At 49.8% G+C, this 18,693-nt stretch overlaps 1 protein-coding gene across 2 annotated transcripts; it reads right to left on the bottom strand.

Moving 5' to 3' along the window:
• Positions 1-1,511: 1,511 nt before the first annotated feature.
• On the bottom strand, positions 1,512-17,765 carry Dedd2 (death effector domain containing 2). Of its 2 annotated transcripts, XM_087200698.1 has the most exons (7): positions 17,598-17,765; positions 16,626-16,992; positions 15,180-15,302; positions 11,601-11,741; positions 9,381-9,502; positions 4,733-4,817; positions 1,512-2,677 (listed from the first exon to the last, which is right to left on the bottom strand). In XM_087200698.1, exons 2-7 carry the CDS (start codon positions 16,951-16,953, stop codon positions 2,286-2,288), a joined length of 1,191 nt encoding a protein of 396 aa, XP_087056824.1. In that variant the 5' UTR covers positions 16,954-16,992; positions 17,598-17,765; the 3' UTR covers positions 1,512-2,285. The 2 variants fall into 2 exon arrangements, with proteins under 2 accessions (XP_087056824.1, XP_004873097.1); XM_004873040.4 differs by lacking the exons at positions 4,733-4,817; positions 9,381-9,502 and having other exon boundaries at positions 17,598-17,760.
• Between the last annotated feature and the right edge of the window lie 928 nt (positions 17,766-18,693).

Genomic DNA, 18,693 nt, shown 5'->3' with positions numbered 1-18,693 from the left:
AAGGTGCCCGGGGGAAGGGGGCGGAGTCTGTCATTCATAGGCAGGCGGACCAGTCTTAAGGCTTGAGGAAAGCAGCAAGTTGGAATTTAGCCCAGCAGTAGTGCCAAAGGCTAAGGCAAGCAGCATCTCCCACTTCTAGGCAGGGGTAAAGCCCAAGCAGAGGAGAGCCTCAAGTCCTAGAAGATTATGGAAAGAAAGCCCATACTCCTTTTCCTGCGAGAGAGCCATACACCTGAAGGAAAAGTGTTCCAAGGGAGTCGCAAGCCCACCTTGCTACCTAACCTGTTATCATTAGAGTAGAAATACTCAAAATCAGTGTCTGGAACCCTCAGGAGCCTATTTTCTATCAAAAATGCAGATAAAATCCACAAGGAGTGGCTAAGTATTAAATAAGACCTTGACCCGGGTGTGGTGACACATCCATGTAACTCCAGCACTTGGAGAGGCTGAGGCAAGAAGCTCACCATGAGTTCAAGTCCAGCTTGAACTGTAGCAAGACCCTGTCTCAAAAAACCAAAAACAAATAAAAATAACAGGGCTGAGGATGTAGCTCAGTGAGAAGGCCCTGGGTTAAATACCTAGTAGCACGCATGCATATAACACAAAGACCTTGAGGAGGCACCAGTAGAACTTAGTTCCCTCCCAGAGATGGTAAAGGCAGGGTTGAATGTACACAGCAGCTGGCTGGGCCAGCCTCAGCTCCTAGACAGGACTCAATTCCTAGGCTTACCACTCCATCCTTGTACATCAACACAGGTCAAGGGGCCAGGCCAGGTTCACAGATGTGGGCAAGTGGTGTTCCCTGCCTCCAGGAAAATCCAGCCCTGGGGAATCCCTACCCATCATACCAACTCCCCAGCCCTGGTTCCCTTGCCCCTCAGGAAAGAAAACCCCTTATTGTGTAAGAATCTTGAGTTCCTGAGCCCTTACACAAAGGAAGGGAAGAGGCAGGCCACAAATTCAGCTACAGCCGCACAGCAACAGGAAGTCTCAGAAAGAAGAACTGCAGACACCCAAGTTAAGAGATGAATGTCCATATGTGATAGTGGGAGCCATATGGAGCGGGAATTCCAGGAAAAGAACCCCTGGTGCCCTGTCCTTTCCATTTCAAACTTTGAGGCTTCATCAGTCTTGGGGACGGCTGGCTTATCTCACTTCACTAGTTAAAAATCCCAGGAGCCACCATCCTCCATGGACATACAGGAGCAAAGCATGTGTGAACAAGTAGGTAATTTATGACTCCAAGGTAATATTTTCTTCTTTGACAGATAAGCGAAGTGAGGCCCAGAGAGTGGGACAAGCCTGTGGTAGCACCTGGCAGCTATCTAGCATCCTGTGGTACCCTCCAACCCCTAACACTGGCCAAGGACACTCCCTTCCCTCCATCCATCAAGAAAGCCCTAGAAAGGGATGGGGATGTGTAGCTCAGTGATAGAATATTTGCCTCGAGTGCACATACCAGGGCTCAATCCCAGTGGCCCCCCCCAAAAAAGAGTCCTAGAGAGCCTTGATGCCTACCTGTGCCCCTTCCAGGGCAGTTTTATTGGTGCCATTTGCGAAAAGTCTTCCCAACAGCCCCCAAATCTTTGCCTTTCCTTTACAAGGCAGCCAGTTCTGCCCCTGGCCCCACAGGCAACAGCAGACCTTGATCTAATTCTGCAACACCCACATGTGACACTGTGGGTAATGGTCCAAGTGCAAGTTTGTGTCTGGCTCTGGGGAGCAGGGGGATGGCAGAGCCCTGGCTGGTCAGAGATGAGGGGGTAAAGTGAGCAGGCGCCATGTGCACCCCAGCTCCAGAGTCCACTGGTGTGACTGAAGCCCAGGTGGGGGTGATAAAATAAGAGATCCTGAGAGAGAAGCCCTTAGGCCAAAGAGTCTGGAGCAGGCCAGGGCAGGGTCCAGGGAAGATTTCAGAGGGGACAGTGTATGAGTGGGTATGTGTATGCACTTGCATACATAGCCAGGGGTCAGAGACATGATGTGCAGGGGGCTTTGGTGAGTGTGGCTACACCTCCCACCCTCTACAATCTGGAAGCTTGAGTCTCTGGCCTCCTGAGGCTGAGAACACACCTTGGGGGTGTAGGGAGTTTGGGAAGGAAACTTGGCTGGAAGTGGTTTAGGCCTCAGAGCCCACATCCTGTAGAAAAGGCTGTCAAGGGGCCTGCCGTCCTGAAGCAGTCTGAGCTGCTGGAATGACAGTCCTCTTGGGGCAGAGATGGTCGTCCTCCAGGAAAGAAGGTGGACCAGAGTTGGAAGTGGAGTCAGTCTTGCCAAATCCACAATCAAGAAGCTTCTGATGAACGCCGCCCCTCATCCTCTTCCATCAGCAGCAGGCGGCGCCGGCCAGCCTCATAGTCAGCCTCGTCCACACTGACCAGCAAGCGGACAGCCTCCCGACCCACGGCCTCACGCAGGGCCTCAGTCAGGAACACGCCTCGCAGGGCCTGTAGCAGGGCGCCACTCAGGTAGTCACCCCAGAAGGCATCCAGATAGGAGAGCTCCGAGAACTTGATATCACAAACCACAGAGCCCAAGTCCCTTGAGCGCAGCACTGCAGTGGCCTGCCCAAACACGTCCAGCTGCCGCGCCAGTGCCTGCGGTCGCCGGGATGCCACACCCTGCTCCAAGGCCGGCCCGTGCTCACAGTACTCTGCTCGGACTCGGAGGCGGATGTCTGTGGGGGAGGAGGAAACTGTCAGTGGTTGCCAACACCCTACCACCCCTCCTCCCTTGGCCTCCTCCCACAGACTCCTCCCTCTGCCCCTGCCTCCTACTGGCAGCCATACCCCTCAAGGACTGTGAAGTCCTCACACCTTTTGCTCTGTGAGCTCTGGCCTGTTACCTCCCTGTCCTGTAGTTTCTCTCCCCAGCTCCACCCTTCCTCACTGCTCCAACTTCAGGCAGGCTCCAACTCAGCCCTGCCTCTCCCCAGCAGGATCTCTTTCCCCAGATCGCCAGAGAACTTCTCCTCTAACTCCTGCAGGTCTCTGTTCAAGTGCCCCCTTCCTGATGAGGCCCACCCACCATCCCCATCCTCCTGCAGCATTCCCAGCTGTTAGTCCCCAAGGCACGCATCACCTTCTGACCTACTCCATAGGCTGCTAATATGCTATCATCTGTCTCCCTCAATGACAGCTCCCTTAAGGGACTTTTCATCTGTTTTGTTCACTTGTACAACCTTGTGGCACACAGTAGGTGCTCAGTATGCATTTGTGAAAGAACTGATTCATGAACTAAATGCACTTGCCTTCAGACAACCAGACTAATACCACAATGAGAGTCCCAGGCCAACCACATCCCTATCTTCCCCAGCAAGCTCCAGGAAGCGAGTGGTCCAAGCAGGCCCCGGAGACTCAAGTTGACACTGCACCACTGGAAGCCAAGTGCTCTGTCCACAAGGCTGAGGGTGGCTACAAGCCCAGAGCTTCTGGGGGCCCCTGAGCCACCAAGAAGAAAGAATGAAGCCCACACAGGACTAAGGATAGAAGGGAAAAGATTCCGGAGTTCATCCTGTGGTCTTCGTGAAGGTGCATTGGAATCCTACCAGGCTGGATCTTCAGTTACAATCAATCCCTTTTTTTTCTTAAACAGTTTGAAGTTGGGTTTCTGTCACAATTATACTTAGATCTGCCCAGATATGGTGGCAGCTCTGTGCAGGGAACAGGACCATCCCTGCAGGTATGAACTCAGGCCTTCTCTTCTAGAAAATCTGAATACCCACTTGTGAAGTGGGGCTAGTGACAGTGCCCCCACTACATACCCGGCACAGGGTTGTCTAAAGACGAGCTGGGAACACCAGCAGCAAGCACTTGTTATCACTCCAAGTACTTAAATCATAGAACTCATTTAATCCACAAATGACCCTGCCAGGCAAGCCCTATAAACACACCAATTTACAGATAAGGAATGGAGGCAAAGTGAAGGGACTTGCCCAAGATCACATAGCCAGGCGGTTACAGTGCTCAACCACCTATGCCCAGGGTGCAGGCTTCTCAGTCAATGGAACTGATTCCAACTCAGGACCTTCAGACACTGCTGTGTGACTTCAGAAAAGTTATCTCTCTGAACATAGGTTCCTATCTAAACCAGAACACAAGTCCTGCTGGGAAGTGCTGTTATGAGGATTAAAAGAGGAGTAATGGAGAGAAAGAAACAATCTAGTACCATGCCTGGTGTCCAATGGATGCTCCAAGAATGGCAGCTGCCAATAGCTGGGCTGTGTCATGTGCCTGTCATTGGGGATGTAGCCCTTAGCCCTGTGGGCCAGAAGCCACCTTAGGTTCTGACAGATGAGGAAATCAAAGCTCTGGGAGTGGAAGTCCCGTGCTATGGGCTCCCTCCACCTCTCACAGATGTGTCAGCAGAGAGCAGAAAGAAGGCAGGTCCCCCGCACTGCCAGATGACTTCTCACCCGACCCACTTCCTCCTTCCACCACAAATCCTTCCTCTTTCTTCCTATTGGGGAACCCCATCCTCTCCACTCAAGACCCAGGGAAGCCTGCCAGCCTCAGCCCCCGGGGCTCCCTCCACGGCCCTTAGGCCTAGCTCCCTCCATGCTGAGGACCAGATAAGCCCTCTGGATCCTCATATCCCTGACCCTTGTAAGCATCTGGCCATGCCCTTGCAATGGGAACAGGGGCTAGGGTGCTAGGAGTAACAGCATCTGCCCAAGGCCAGGGTGGACAGAGGGAAAGGCAGAGGCAGACCCAGCCGGCGGAGTCCCACAGACCTGGAGGTGAGTCCCAGTTCTGCCACTCTCTAGCTGTGGGGCCTTGGGCATGTGACCTCACCTCTCTGAGCCTCAGTTTCCTCATCTGAAAAATACAAACAGACAAACAAGAGGTCCCTGCTGCACGGTGGGGTCATGAAAATTAAACGAGATAACTCATGCAGTACCTGACTCACGCACGGTCTGTAACACACAGTAGCCCCCAAAACAGGAACCATAATTTCGACACCCACCTCTCTACCCCATGGCCCCAGCCCAACCCTGCCCTCACCTCTCTCACCTGAATGTCTAGCCCAACCTCCTCCATCAACTCTCCCAACTGCAATACCCTGTCCTCCAGCCACAACAAATTACTCCCCAATCTTCCCTCATGGAACGGCCTGTTGATCCAGGCGTGATGGTGCACACCTGTAGTCTCAGGACTTGGGAGGCCAAGGTAGGAGGATTGCCAGGAGTTCAAAGCCAACCTGAACTACACAGTGAGACCGTCTTTTAAAAAAGAAAGTCCTATTCATCTCCTCCTCCACTCCCCACCAAGAGACTCCACTTCCTGCCCACCTGATCCTCTTCCAGCTTGCCCTTCTCTTCAGAGCAGACATTACTAGTCCTGTGTAGAAATCATCTATCTCTTCACGCAGAGTCCCCACCATGCAGGGTGGGCAGGGGGCAGGGAAAGGATCGATTTATGGAGTCTCCATTCAATAGGAATTTACTGAGTCCCAGGCATTTGAGGGTGACACTGCTGCAAGTAGGACAGAGAGGTGTGCTTCCCTGCATGCCGGTCCCCAGCCGTGGACCTTCCCAGCCTTGGACCACCTAATCCTCCAGGTGCTTTCATTACTCCCATTTAAACACAAGGAAATGCTTCACCAGCCCACAGTCCAACTGGGATCTAGAAAACGCGATCACAGGGGTAATCAGAGGGAGAGGACAGGAGGCTCCACTGGGCAAGAGAAGATGAGCTTTACCTGAGCCACCACTCCACCCTGGCCTTGAATCATGTGCTTTACAGGCAACCTCTCCTTGATCTCTCCTCCCCTATCCCACCCTATCCTGCACCAAAGTAACAACAGGTGACACTTATATGAAATCTACTACAGGCTGTCACAGTGCTGATTTTCACACCTACCCACCCTTTAGGTCATCCCACAATCTGGTGATATTTTTTTTGCAGGTAGGGAAACTGAGGCACAAAAGTTGAGTCACTTGCCCAAAGCCAGAATTTCGAGGTGCGTGGCTCCAGAGCTTGAGCTCTTAATTACCCCATCCTGTTCACTTCCTCTCATACAACCGTGTACACAAATACATAATTAAAAGATACCCTGAAGCCCAGGAGAGAAAATGATATAGAGCAAGTTATAACTTAGTTAGAAATGAGTGAGAATTCTTCTCTAAGAAATGAAAAAATGGAGAGAAGGTAAAAATGGCCTTCTGGAAGAAAAAAGGACACTTACTGAAAGTCCAGGGACAAAATAAACTTGGGGCAGGGCCGGGGATTCAGCTTAGTGGTTCTGCCACCTATCTTGAAACATAAGGTCCTGAGTTCAATCCCCGGTACCAAAAGAAAAAATAAAATAAAATAAACTTGGGACATTCACTGTCGTGGCTGGAACACAGTGGAAGAGAACGGAGAGTAGGACCACAGTTCTGGTCTCACTCTGCAGCAGAGAAGCCCAGGCCTGGGGTCTCTGGAGGTGACCACACCTCTCTGTATCTCACTGGGCTCCTCCATGAACAATGCTCACCCCAGCACCTGCTCTGGTGGGGCGGTGGTGAGGATTACAAGGCTGAACATACAGCTGGGAACACAGGAAAGTCAGGACCATCCTACTGAGAGACAACTCCAGCTGTTCTGCAGGAGTGGGAGGGTGACAGGAAGAAGACCAAGGCAGCAGTCAGCTGTCCAGGATGGGAGCAACAGATAGGAGAAAGGTGGATGGACCAGTCCAGGTGTGGCAGTGAAGGATGAGGAGGCACAAGCACTCAGTACCCTTGCACCCTGGTCTGAGAGCCAACTGAACTGTACCCATGTTGACAGTGGCAGACAAATGCTTCCATTTCTGAGGTGGAGGGCTCTTCCTTCTTAGAGAGCTGCTCTTGCTTCCTGTGCTCAAGTGAGCCCCAGCACCCACCTCACCCCAAGGATCTCTCTTCTGGTGCAGAGTGAGATGCAGAAGTGGGAGGGGCTTCCTAGTGGGGCACCACGGCCACTGAGAGCAAGCCCTGCCTGCACTGGACGTCTGGGAGCCCTGAACAGAACTTCACTCCAGTCTTCCCACCAAGGGTTCCTAGATGGGTGAGATGGGGTCACAGAGGACAAGCACAGGTGGGGAATTTCTAGCCCAGGAGGAAAGAGGCAGCCAGCATGCTTCCATGGAAATAGCCCACCACAGCTGCTGCCACAACAGGGAAGCTCTGGGAGCCTTCTCCAGCCTCCTGGCTCATGTCTGCCTCACTCCAGCCTCTTCCAGAGTCATCAAGTCAAGTTCTTTCTTTGTCTCCTACTAAACTAATGAACCAAGGCAATGAGAAGCTGCCACCAACTTCAAAAGTTGAGCAGCCAGCCGGGTGTGGTGGTCACGCCTGTAATCCCAGCACTCTAGAGGATGAGCAGGAGGATCACTGCGAGTTGAGGCCAGCCTGGGCTACATAGTGAGTTCAGGGACAGCCTGAACTACATAATGAGACCCTGTCTCAAAAAGGAAAAAAAAACAGGTAAGCAGCCACTGCCTGCTTCCTGATGGAAGAAAACACTACCACTTAGGAAGTGAGTCCAAAAAATCAAAATATCAAACCAGAGTGTGATCAAGACTCTCTAACCCAATTTCTAGAACATACACACAACAGGGGAACACATTAAATCAGCCCTTCTCAGGATTCGATGAACCAAAGCCAGTCTTTGGGAGATACTACAGGACAACTGCTCTGTACAAATACAATACTGGGGTCAGGGGTGGGAGTCAAGATGGCAGGGTATCCTGGAGATGTGGAGACTTTGAAGAACCCGTATTTATGAGACAATTGCAGAAATTTGTCTACTGATGATGTATGGGATAGTAAGAATTACTATTATAGGGCCAAGAATTTAGCTCAGTGGCACCACCCCTGCCTTGCAAGTGCAAGGTCCCGAGTTCGAGCCCGGATACCCCCCCCAAAAAAAAAGAAAGAAAAAAAGAATTACTATTATAATATTTTAGTGTGACACTTTAAAGAATTTTTTTTTTCTTTTCGAGATACACGGTGAAATGTCTACCCCTGAACAGTGAGACGGCTGGAAATGACTCCAAAGTAACATGGCTCATGACACAAGAGCAGCCACAAGTGACAACAGCTGAATTTTGGTAATGGGTTCTCACAGTTGTTATGCCATGAATATATTTTGGTATATTTTCCATAGAAAAAGTTGGGGTGGGGGTAAGCAAAACTGATCCTGCCATTCAAATCCTCCAACTGCTTTCCATAATTCAAAAAGTGCAGGGCTGGCAATTTAGCTCAGTGGTTCCACCTGCCTCGCAAGTGCAAGGACTGGAGTTCGATCCCCTGTACCAAAAAAAAAAAAAAAAGTGCAAAGCCTAAGGGCTATGGTTCACAGGGCCCTGCAGGATCTGCCCTGGTTACCTGTCCTGCCCTCATCTCTAGCAGTCTGCCCTTCGACCTGCCTATTCCAGTGTTGGTAGCTTCCTCACCACCCCTGACCACCATGGGCACACTCCCACTCAAGCCTTTGCTCCTGCTCTCCCCTCCATCTGGAATACTCCCCTGACATCTGAAGCTTTGGACGTGGCTTTCCCTTCTGACCAGAACATGAACTCAGTGATGGCAGGCCAGGGGGCCTCCCAGCCCTGCTAGGTCCAGCACTAGTAAGCACTCAAAAAACAAATGGACAGCTACGTGTGGTGATAACACACCTGTACTCCCAGCACTCAGGAGGCTGAGGAAGAAGGATTGAGGCCAGCCTGGGCTACATAGTGAGTTCAAAGCCAGCCTGGACTTCATGGCAAGATCCTGCTTTTGAAAAATGAAAGAACAAACCCACCTCTGCCCGTCTCTCCTACTAATGACTTCCTTTTCCTTGGCCTGTTGGATGCCAGCCCTACCTACCTCAATGGATGTCTTGAGAATTCAAGTCAGGAGAGTAATATATCTGGCACGGTACCCAGTGGATGGCCAAGAGAGGTATGGAAGCTCAGGGGTTTTGTGTCCAAGCTCAGGAACTCCAAGTGCCCTTCTCATACCCTCAGGTACTTGGAAATTTACTGTAGTAAATGAGGGCAGCTCACTGGAGTCAACCCCCATAAGTGCCACAGGTTTGGTGGGGCAAGAGTATCAGGCTTTTCCTCACTCAGGTCAGGAGGGGCTCCTTCTACCTCACAGAAGCCTCATGGCCTCCTTAAGGTAAGCCATCCCCATTTTTCAGAGGGCAAAACTGCGGCCCAAATGGGGAGAGCCTCACTCCAGCCTTGCCCTGCCTGGTGAGTCAGCAGTCAGACCTGCTTACCCATCTCAATTAAGACACAGCCACACCCTGGCTAACAACCTCCTGGCCCTAGGGAAGATAGCTAAAGTCTGCCATTGCCTGCTCCTGTCCTCCCTGAGGCAATGACTCCCTCACCCATCCAGCCAGCCTGATGGCTCTAGTAATTACTACCTGACTCAAGGGAGAGTCACCATGGGCAGTCATCCCTGGAAGCTGGGAGCTGTCTGAGGACATGGGACTGACTCTGTTCCTCTGTTCCTGATGGCATCCAGCACAGGTATCTGCAGCCTCACCTATGAGATAGGTGTTGGAAGACCATGATGGGCACTAGGAAGGGCAGTCATGAGTGCCTTGTGGGCTGCAGATGATGAGAAAAAGCACCCCTAAGCCCAGATCTCCTGTGGATACAGAGTTGCCCCACCTTCCACCCCAGCCTGAACATGGGAAACGTCCTTCTCAGCAACTTTTCCAGCTTCTTTGAACTTATCCTGGAAGTGGCATCTCCACAGGGAACCAGGGCCAGTAAGAAGACTCCCCCATGTACCCCCGCACTCACAGTATACGCAGCACCTGTCACACCAGCCTGGGTGCCACTTCCCTTATCTGTCTCCCCTGTAGCCAGGGAGCTCTAGAAATTCAGAGACCATACCTGATCCTCTCTGTCCAATTCCAAGAAGGGAGTACCAGAGATGGAAAGCTATCTGTGGCTCTGCCCTCCCCACAAGACTAGGTGGGATTTCTCTAGGGTAAGGACCGAGCATGAGTCTCCACAGCAGATGTCGCCCCTCCATGGACCCAACCCTGTCAGCAGTCAGCCATACAACCAGAATATTCCCTTACTCCACCCCCTTATGTTCTCCAACATGACTATCCCAGGAAAGACCTCTGCCCCTTCTGCTTGTGAGAATGCACACCCTCTTCACCCATTTCCTGGTTTCCACACTACTTGCTATATTTAACATGCATTCAGCAGAGCCTGTAGTAGAAGCCCAGGGCTGCCCTAAGCATTTTATTTATAATAACTCCCTTACTAGAGGATTTTCCAGATGGTGTTAGAGTTCTTTTCTTTTCATTCATTCATTCATTACTTTTAAATTTTTCGGTGGTAAAGTTTGTAAGTTCTGCAGAGTAAGTTTGGACCAAGTAAAAATAGGAAAAAGGGAGAAAAAAATTTAAAACTATACCTACATTGTAGGATGGGGCTCCTATGATGAGACATGATAGCCTATTTTTTGGTTTTTTGAAATAGGGTCTCACTATGTAGAGCCCAGGCTGGCCTCAAACTCACAATCCTCCTCCCTTAGGATCCCCAGTGCTGGGATTACAAGCATGTGCCACCACAACCAGCTTAGAAATTCTTTTAAAAAGAGGCATTAGGTCACATTGCTCCCTTGCTTAAAACGTCAGACAGCCTAGGAAGCCTACCTGGCCCTATCTGCCTCCTCTACCCATTCCCAATCCTCTTCAGGACAGCCATCAAAGTGATCCGTCTTCATTTCCACTAGTCTGTCACCTGACTACAAGGTCAGAGCAAGGCCTCCTTGTGGCATTCCCACCCCAAGCCCACTGCACAGCAACAGTGAGACTAAAAGCACACCTGATACAGCATGTACTTTGGGTCAGGCACTACTCCAAGCACATTATATGGTTAACTTGCCTTTCTCACAACAACTCTTAGTCAGGACCATTATCAGCCTTGTTTCCAGATGTGGAAACAGGCCCTGCAAGGTTCAGTCACCTGCCCAAGGTCAGAGAGACAGCTTATTGAAGTGCCAAGGCCAAGATGTGAATCCGGCAGCCTGACCCACAGCCCTTGGTTTTCTATCCCTGTGATATTCCACCACTGCATAAGATATGACTATGAAATAAGTAACCCCTGAAGATGTCTGCTAAGCAAACAAATGAAATTATAGAAAGGGAGTTATCAGGGAGGACTTCCTGGGGATGGGTGGCACATGATTTTATCCTTCAATTACGGCAGGCTATAGACAAGCAAGATGGCAACAAAAAGGAAAAGAATTCCACTGTGCTATGGACAGATCCAGTAACACACACCTGTAAATCCCAGCTATCTGGGAGATTAAAGCAGGAGCATCACAAATTTAAGGCTGGCCTGAGTACCTTTAGCAATACCCTATCTCAAAATAAAAATAAAAAGGGCTAGGGATTAGCTCAGTGGTAGAGTCCCTAATATACACAAAGCCCTGGGCTCAAACTTCAATACCACAAATAGTAATAACTTCCCAGTGCTGAATGGGTGTCTGAGAGTTGCTGCCTGCCTGTAAGGTATGTCATGTCACAACCCTGACAAATGCCCACTTGTTCAACTCTCCAACTCTATAGCCTGCCCTGGACACTATTCTTGCATTCCTAAGGCCCACAGACACCTACCACAGGTCACTTTGCCTTCTGATGGAGGCCTGGTTGGCTCTTGCTGCTGCTGAGGGGCAAGTGGGACCCCTCTCTGCCGCCTTCTGGCACCACCACTGGGGCGGCCCCGACTCCGCCGCTGCCGCTTAGTCGGAAGGGAGTCTGAGGAGAGAAAGATGAGGTAGACTGAGGACCAAGATGATAGGTGAAGTGCCAAGGTAGGTGTCCAGGAGGAGCTCAAAGCCACTCTATGCCATGACTCTCTGAGGGAGCCCCTCTGGAATGGCCCTGTCTAGAAGATGGGATACCACTGACAGTCACCATCTGGAAAGGCACACTCAACATTCAGTCGACTCTTCCAGGTCTTAGCAGGGCATGGTGGCACACACCTGCAATCCCAGCACTTGGACGGCTGAGGCAGAAGGATTGCCATAAGTCCGAGGCCAGCTTGGGCTACATAGTGAGTTCAAGGCTAGTCTGAACTACATGGTGACACCTTGTCTCAAAAAAAATAAAAATAAAAAAGCCCTTGCACACTCACATCAGAAGACAAGACAACAGCCACTGGGGGATCATATATAATCATGAAAATCTGAACACAATGCAAAGGTCTGACAAGAAAAAACAAGTGTAGCAGAACAGCTTCCAGGATATTGTGTTACACTTTGCATAATAAAAGAGAGGAAGTAAGAATATACATGTTATTTTTACAAGATAAACACTGGCAGCCTGATGTGGTGACACACACCTGTAATTCCAGCACTCAGGAGGCTGAGGCAGGAAGATCACTGTGAGTTCAAAGCCAGCCTCAGCTACATAGTTTAGGGCCAGCCTGGAACTCATACCAAGACCCTGTCTCAAAACAAAAACAAAAACAAAAAAGATAAACACCTCAAGGACATGTCAAAAATTAATGAAACTACTTACATGACCTACTTTGGGGGAGGAAAGATACAAATGATATTTCTTTTTTTTTGAGCCACCACACGCCAGACATTTCTAATATCTTCTTTCAAACTTTAGTTTTGCCTTTTGAGTCATGTACTATCTTACTCGAAAACTAAAAGAAACAAACCATAAAACTAAACAGAAGCCAAAACACAGGACCCTAACTGTGTATATAATTGGTAACATGAATACTCAGAGAAAATAACTATTTCAAGTAACATGGAAAAACATTCTGACCACAAAGTCTCAATGGGATATGATCAAAGAGCAAGAACCACAAACAAATCCCATGTTTCATTCAGGAGATACCTTCAGTAACAGTACTGATGGTAATTCTGATGCTATTTTATTACTGTTATAAAATATATTGGTTAAAAAAAAGGAAAAAAAAATCCATTTCTCAATATAATTAAAAGCCAAGATTTAGTTTAAAAAAATCTTTGTTATGTTAACTTTGAATTAAAAATGCACTATAAGTTTTTTTTGGGGGGGGGGTGGTACCGGGGATCAAACTTGGGACCTTGTGCTTGCAAAGCAGGCGGCAGAACCACTGAGCTAAATCCCCAGCCCAACTATGAGTTTCTTATAAAGCAGTCACTAGCTCTGCTCAGGGATAGAGGTTAGAAACAACGTAACTACTCAGTACCCAGAATAAATACAAAGGCCTCTAAAAGAAACCAGGGACCTTAAGAAATAGCTGATTCTAGGGCTGGGGAAGGGAAAGTTCAAGGTGAGCCCAAGGCATCTGGAGTGCCACAAAGCAGGAGGCAATCAAAAAACTAGGGAAATACAACAAAAAGACACTGAGACTTAGTGTGCTCACTTGGGCAGCACCTACACTAAAAAGACAACAGAAACTAACCACTTTGAACTTTGGGAAGAATGTTCATAACAAAGTAAATAAATAATGACTCCATAGTGATAACTCAGAAAAACATGAGAAAATGTTTCTTAAAAGAGCTCCCTAGGGGCTGGGGAGTTAGCTCAGTGGTTCAGCTGCTTGCCTTGCAAGCGCAAGGACCTGAGTTCGATCCCCAGTACCAAAAAAAAACCACAAAAAAACCCCACAAAGTGACTAGCCAGATGCAGTGGCACACGCCTATAATCCCAGCACTCCTGGAGGCTGAGGCAGGACTGCCATGAATTTGAGGCCAATCTGGGCTATACAGTGAATTCAAGGGCAGCCTGGAGTACATACCAAGACCCTGTCTCAAAAAAGAAAGGAGGGGGCCCAGGATTTAGCTCAGTTGTTCCGAAGCCTGCCTCGCAAGCGGAAGGACCCTAGTTCGATCCCGGTACCAAAAAAAAAAAGGGGGTGTAATATGAGGGACAGTGGGATAAGTTAAATGACACAAACAAAAATTATCAAAGACATATCCAGAAGCAATCGGGACATACTACAAAACAATCAGACTGGTCAGGTCAAAGTCAAAAAGGAAAAAGGGGAGCTGCAGGTGTGGGTGGCTCAGTGGTAGAGTACATGCTTATTAGCGCACATAAGAGCCTCCCCATCACCTCCTCTACAAAAGATATGAGGTTGGGAAGAAGTTTCTGTTCCACTGTTTGAAACTGAAGAGGGAGGGGAAGGAAAACATAAAAGTATTAAGATGTGTTATGTGCATGTACCAACTCCCGAAGATGAATGTCATCATTATGTACTCCAAACATGTACTAACAGAAGTTTTTAAACAAATAAATAAAATAAAATTTAAAATATACTGAAATTAAGGAGACATAACTGCACACATAACAACTCAACCATGAGTATATTCTTAAAGTTAAGAGATTTGAAAATGGACCATCAGGGTATCAGAGAATATTTATTTATTTATTTAGGTACTGGGGATCGAACTTAGGACCTTGCACCTGGTGCCACTGAGCTTAATCCCCAGCCCCAAGAATATTTATTTTTTAAGGCACAATAATGATCTTGAAGTGGTATAGGAGAATATCATTCGTCTTAAGTGATGTCTGCTGATGAGGAGTTAATCTGCTGATGTCTATAATTTACTTTCAGAGAATTCAACAAAGATGTTTAACTTCTATGCATGTTTGAAATTTTATGATAATAATAATAAATAAGGGGGCCCAGGGATTTAGCTCAGTGGTTCCAGCACCTGCCACACAAGTGCAAGTCCCCAAGTTTGATGCCTGGTACCAAAAAAAAAAAAAATAATAATAATAATAAACAGGGGGAGGGGAAAGAGGCAGAATAAATTAATTGGGACATGGCAATTAAGCCAATTAGAGGCATTCAACACAAATAAATCTCACCAACAGGTCTAGCAAAGACAACCAGCTACAGACTGATACCCACAATATGATGTTATTTAAATGAAATGGAAAACATGAAACAATTCTATGGGTTGCTTCAGGACACATGCTTCCTTTTGTAGCAATGATACAATAATAAACATAGACACACTGTGAAAATGAGGTCCAAAGACCCTTCAGGCCACTTCTCTGATGGGCCAGGATAAGGAGGTTTATCAGAGTTCAGAAGAACAAAAAGGGGCCGGGGATTTAGCTCAGTGGTTTCGCCACCTGCTGCGCGAGCACAAGGACCTGAGTTCGATCCCCGGTACCAAAAAGAAAAACAAAAAACAGAAGAACAAGAGGGACACTGCCACCATGCCCACCCAGTGGATTCACCTGTATCCCACTGGCCCGGCTGAGAATCTGAGGAAATGCTTGATTGTCGACGGCGCTGGCAGCTGCCCTCTGTCCTTTTTGAAGAAGAACTGGAGGTGCCATAATTGTACCGCTCAGGAGATACTGGAAGAGAACGGAAAAAAACATTAACAGCCTCCTGCCAATTCCAAGTCCAGTCTTCAACTCCTACCCCTAGATGCCCTAGACAGAAAATTCTTCCCACTCTAGAGCCACCCAGCCCACGTCTACAGTAGCTCCAGTTACTCTGTACGAAATCATGATCAGGATCTCTGTAATGGCCCCTTGCCCCTCATCAACAGTCCCTCATTCACCTTGAGGCCCACAGGAGTAAGAGGGTCTCTGTAGGCTCCCCGATCTTTTCTCTTAGAACTTGACTCTTAGGCATGTTTTTCTCAAATGCTATTAGCTCTCTAGAGATGTCTGGTTATCCAACTCTCACAGACTACGAAAACCTATAATCCCTGCTCTCCAACCTAGTCACTCCACCTCTAGTAACCCAGCCAAGGGCCCAACACCTATTCATGCACAGGTCTTCTGGCAGTCTGAAACCCTCCCAGCTCCCCACCCTTCTCACTGCTGTCCTTCCCTCCCAAGTCAAGGGCCTCAACTCTGGAGACAGGCCAGCTAGATTTGAATCCTGGCTCCCACACTTTCTAGCTACATTACCTGTAAGCCCCTCCATAAAGTTATCTTTTTCCCTATCTCTCCACCCTTGCTTGGGTGCCCCTTTGCTTCTGCCACATTGGCTTCTCATGATATCAAGTTCATTTCCACCTCAAGGTTCCAATGCTTTAACCTCTACCTGGGACTTCTCCCCTGAAATGTGTGCATGGCTGGCAGCCTCAGTTCAAATGTCATCTCAGAAAGGCCTTCACTGGTCACCTAATCTAAGGCAGCCTCCTTTCACCTCGAGGCACTTCCTACTCCCTCTATCCTATTACCTTGTTTTAGTCTTTCTGTAACCTCAATTTAAAGGAAATTATTTATTTATTCATCTTTACTTTCTGATGCACCAGCTAAATGTAAATAAACCCCATTATCTTATATCCTCTATGCCTAATATGTAGGAGTCAAGTCTTATATGTGGCAAGCTGTTGAACTTTTCTGAACCTGTCGTTTTCCTTGTACAGTGGGGACAGTAACAGTACTTCCTCGTGGGACTATTAGAAGGATATAAGGTGACAGTTCATATGAAGGACTTACAACAGTGCCTGGGATGAACAAGACTCCCGGTAAACAGTGGTCGTCAGTATTATTGATGTGGCCAAGCTCACTCCTCCTTAAACCATGCCTCCTCCCTCTTTTGTTTTTCATTAATACTGTGTGAAGGGGGAATGGAATAGGACATTATCAGGGCACCACGGGGGCCTATGGGACTAGACCTTCTCCCCATAGTTAGTCTGGCACACTCCCATTTAACCTTACCAGGCCGGCGTCGTTTGCGTGCCAGGTGCGGCAGCAGGTCGTGGCGGGCCAGCACCCGCAGGAGTTGGCCCAGCAGCCGAAGGTTGTTCTCCTCGCACTGCCCGCGGCGCTCCAGCTCCAGTAACAGCTCCAAGCCGCTGCGGGTGCGGGCCAGGCCGCCAGCTGCGCCGGGGGCCTCGTCCAGCAGGAAAGCCAGAAGCTCCAGCTCGCAATCGGTCAGCTGCCCGCCCACTACCTCGAACATACGGTGAAGTGACAGCATGCCATAGTAGTCCAAGCACTCATCCTCCTCCCAGCTCGGGGCCGGGGTCGACCCAGACAGCGCCATTCCCGGGGGAGGGACGCGGAACAAGCTCAGAACCAGGCCCTAGAACCCACACGGCGGGGAGGAGGCAGCGGGTCAGCGACGCGGCGGCCGGGACTCCACACCGGCCAGTGCGTGTTCTCCCGCCTAGGCCGGGCAGGGCCGCCCCCCACAACCCACAACCGCCTCAGTCTCCCTCTCCCCCGGAAGGGAATGGTATAGTCCAAGGTCCCCTAGTAACGCCAGACACAGAGTTCTCCGACCAGTCCAGCCAGCCGAGTCTAAAGGCCCCTCCCCAGGTGGTACGTTCCAAACTAGCCCCCCCCCCCCACGACCCAAGTGATTCGGCCCAAACAAGGATCGCGGCCCATTCCAAAGCACTTTTGTCTACTAGACGGTGCCTTTGGGTAGTAAACGTCGGGACGCAGCCCTTGCCTCTGTCCATCAGTATTTTCCACTCAGGCTCTCCGCTCCACCCAAGTGGTACTGTCCGAAAGTGACCCTCGGCCCCCAACAGCGGGACCGCCCAAGGCAGCCCTTTGCTCCACACAGGTGGTACTGTCCAAACCCGACCCTTGCCCTAGAAGGGCAGTTCCACTTTGTCCCCAGCGCCCGAGTGCTTTCGTCTGCCTGCCACCAGTCGCCCTTAGGCCTCTCGGGATTCTCACCGATTCCGGCGTCCGATGACTTCTGGGCGACGGCTGGAGACACTTGTTTTGGATCTTTCTGGCACCTTCTCTATTATAACGCCTGCGTCACCTCGCTCCTCCTCCTTCCCCCAACTCGCGCAGGTGCGACCGCCACGCCCCTTGGGCGCACGCGCAGAACTAGACCTACAAGCCCCACCCTCCGGAGCCTCTGGACCCGCCCCCCAACCAAAGCTTCCCGGCTACCCGGTGCTGCGCTTGCGCAATGCGAGAACCTCCCCCGGCCTGGCACTTATAGTATCTCTACTTCTGCGTGACTCAAGTCACCGGGTCCCGGACTGCCCTACATCACGATCTGCGGAAATACTCATCGCATAAATTACAGCCCCCTCTTGATCACGACCAAAACACCCACAGTATAACACTGCCCCAGCTTCCCGAGGCAAAGGTCTGCAATTAAGACTATCCCGGCTCCCAGTAGGGCCCAGGCTTCTTAAAATCAGGACCTGGATCCTCCTCCATTAGACTGACCCCCACTCCTAATGGCAACCAGGAACCTACATGTCAACTGTCCTGTCTCATGATCCAGTCACGAAGAGCACACGCCCCAGCCCCATCCTATCTATAAATTCCTTCTCCTGATAAAGACCAAGATTCCCCAATCTCACGTTCAGGACTGAATAACCTCTTTCCAATTCACAATAGGCTTCTCCATCCCGATATGCAGGTCTCTGCCCTCCAGGACTAGGGAGCCACTCAAATGCCCTCTCCCTAACCTGCACCAACAAAAGCAGGTCTGTCTGGGCTGTGGTGTTTTCTGGTCCCCTGCCGCAGGGCTTTGGGCGTGACAGTCGCTGGGACACCCACTTAGGTGACTCAAGGTCAGGGCTAGCACGTGCCTGACACAAGTCTCCTTGCTGACCAGTTCCCATGCCCGGAATGATCTCCCCTTAGGAGGCGGAAGTCCTGAGTCCTGCCTGGCACTGGCTCAGTACAGGTTCTGCCTCTGCTGCAGCGATGGGTCCGAAGAATCTCTTCCTTTCTCTGGGCCCCCGTTTCCCCAACTGTGAAACAAATGGACGGCATCGATTCCCCCTATGGAAACATAGTTCTGAAC

Source organism: Heterocephalus glaber, unplaced genomic scaffold (assembly GCF_053883595.1).
Source record: "Heterocephalus glaber isolate CG9 unplaced genomic scaffold, H.glaber_assembly_v1.0 deba00001744, whole genome shotgun sequence".
Classification (NCBI taxonomy): Eukaryota; Metazoa; Chordata; class Mammalia; order Rodentia; family Bathyergidae; genus Heterocephalus; species Heterocephalus glaber.
The sequence above is the reverse complement of the archived record's forward strand: the minus strand, read 5'-3'. Positions and strand labels throughout refer to the sequence as shown.

What these genes read in the sequence shown, in the direction of transcription:
- Dedd2 (XM_087200698.1), bottom strand. Translation starts at nt 16,953, where the DNA reads ATGGCGCTGTCTGGGTCGACCCCGGCCCCGAGCTGGGAGGAGGATGAG. An exon ending in ACGCAAACGACGCCGGCCTG is followed by an intron (nt 15,303 to 16,625) that starts GTAAGGTTAAAT and finishes GTTCTCTTCCAG; the next exon opens with TATCTCCTGAGCGGTACAAT. An exon ending in GCCGGGCCAGTGGGATACAG is followed by an intron (nt 11,742 to 15,179) that starts GTGAATCCACTG and finishes TTCTCTCCTCAG; the next exon opens with ACTCCCTTCCGACTAAGCGG.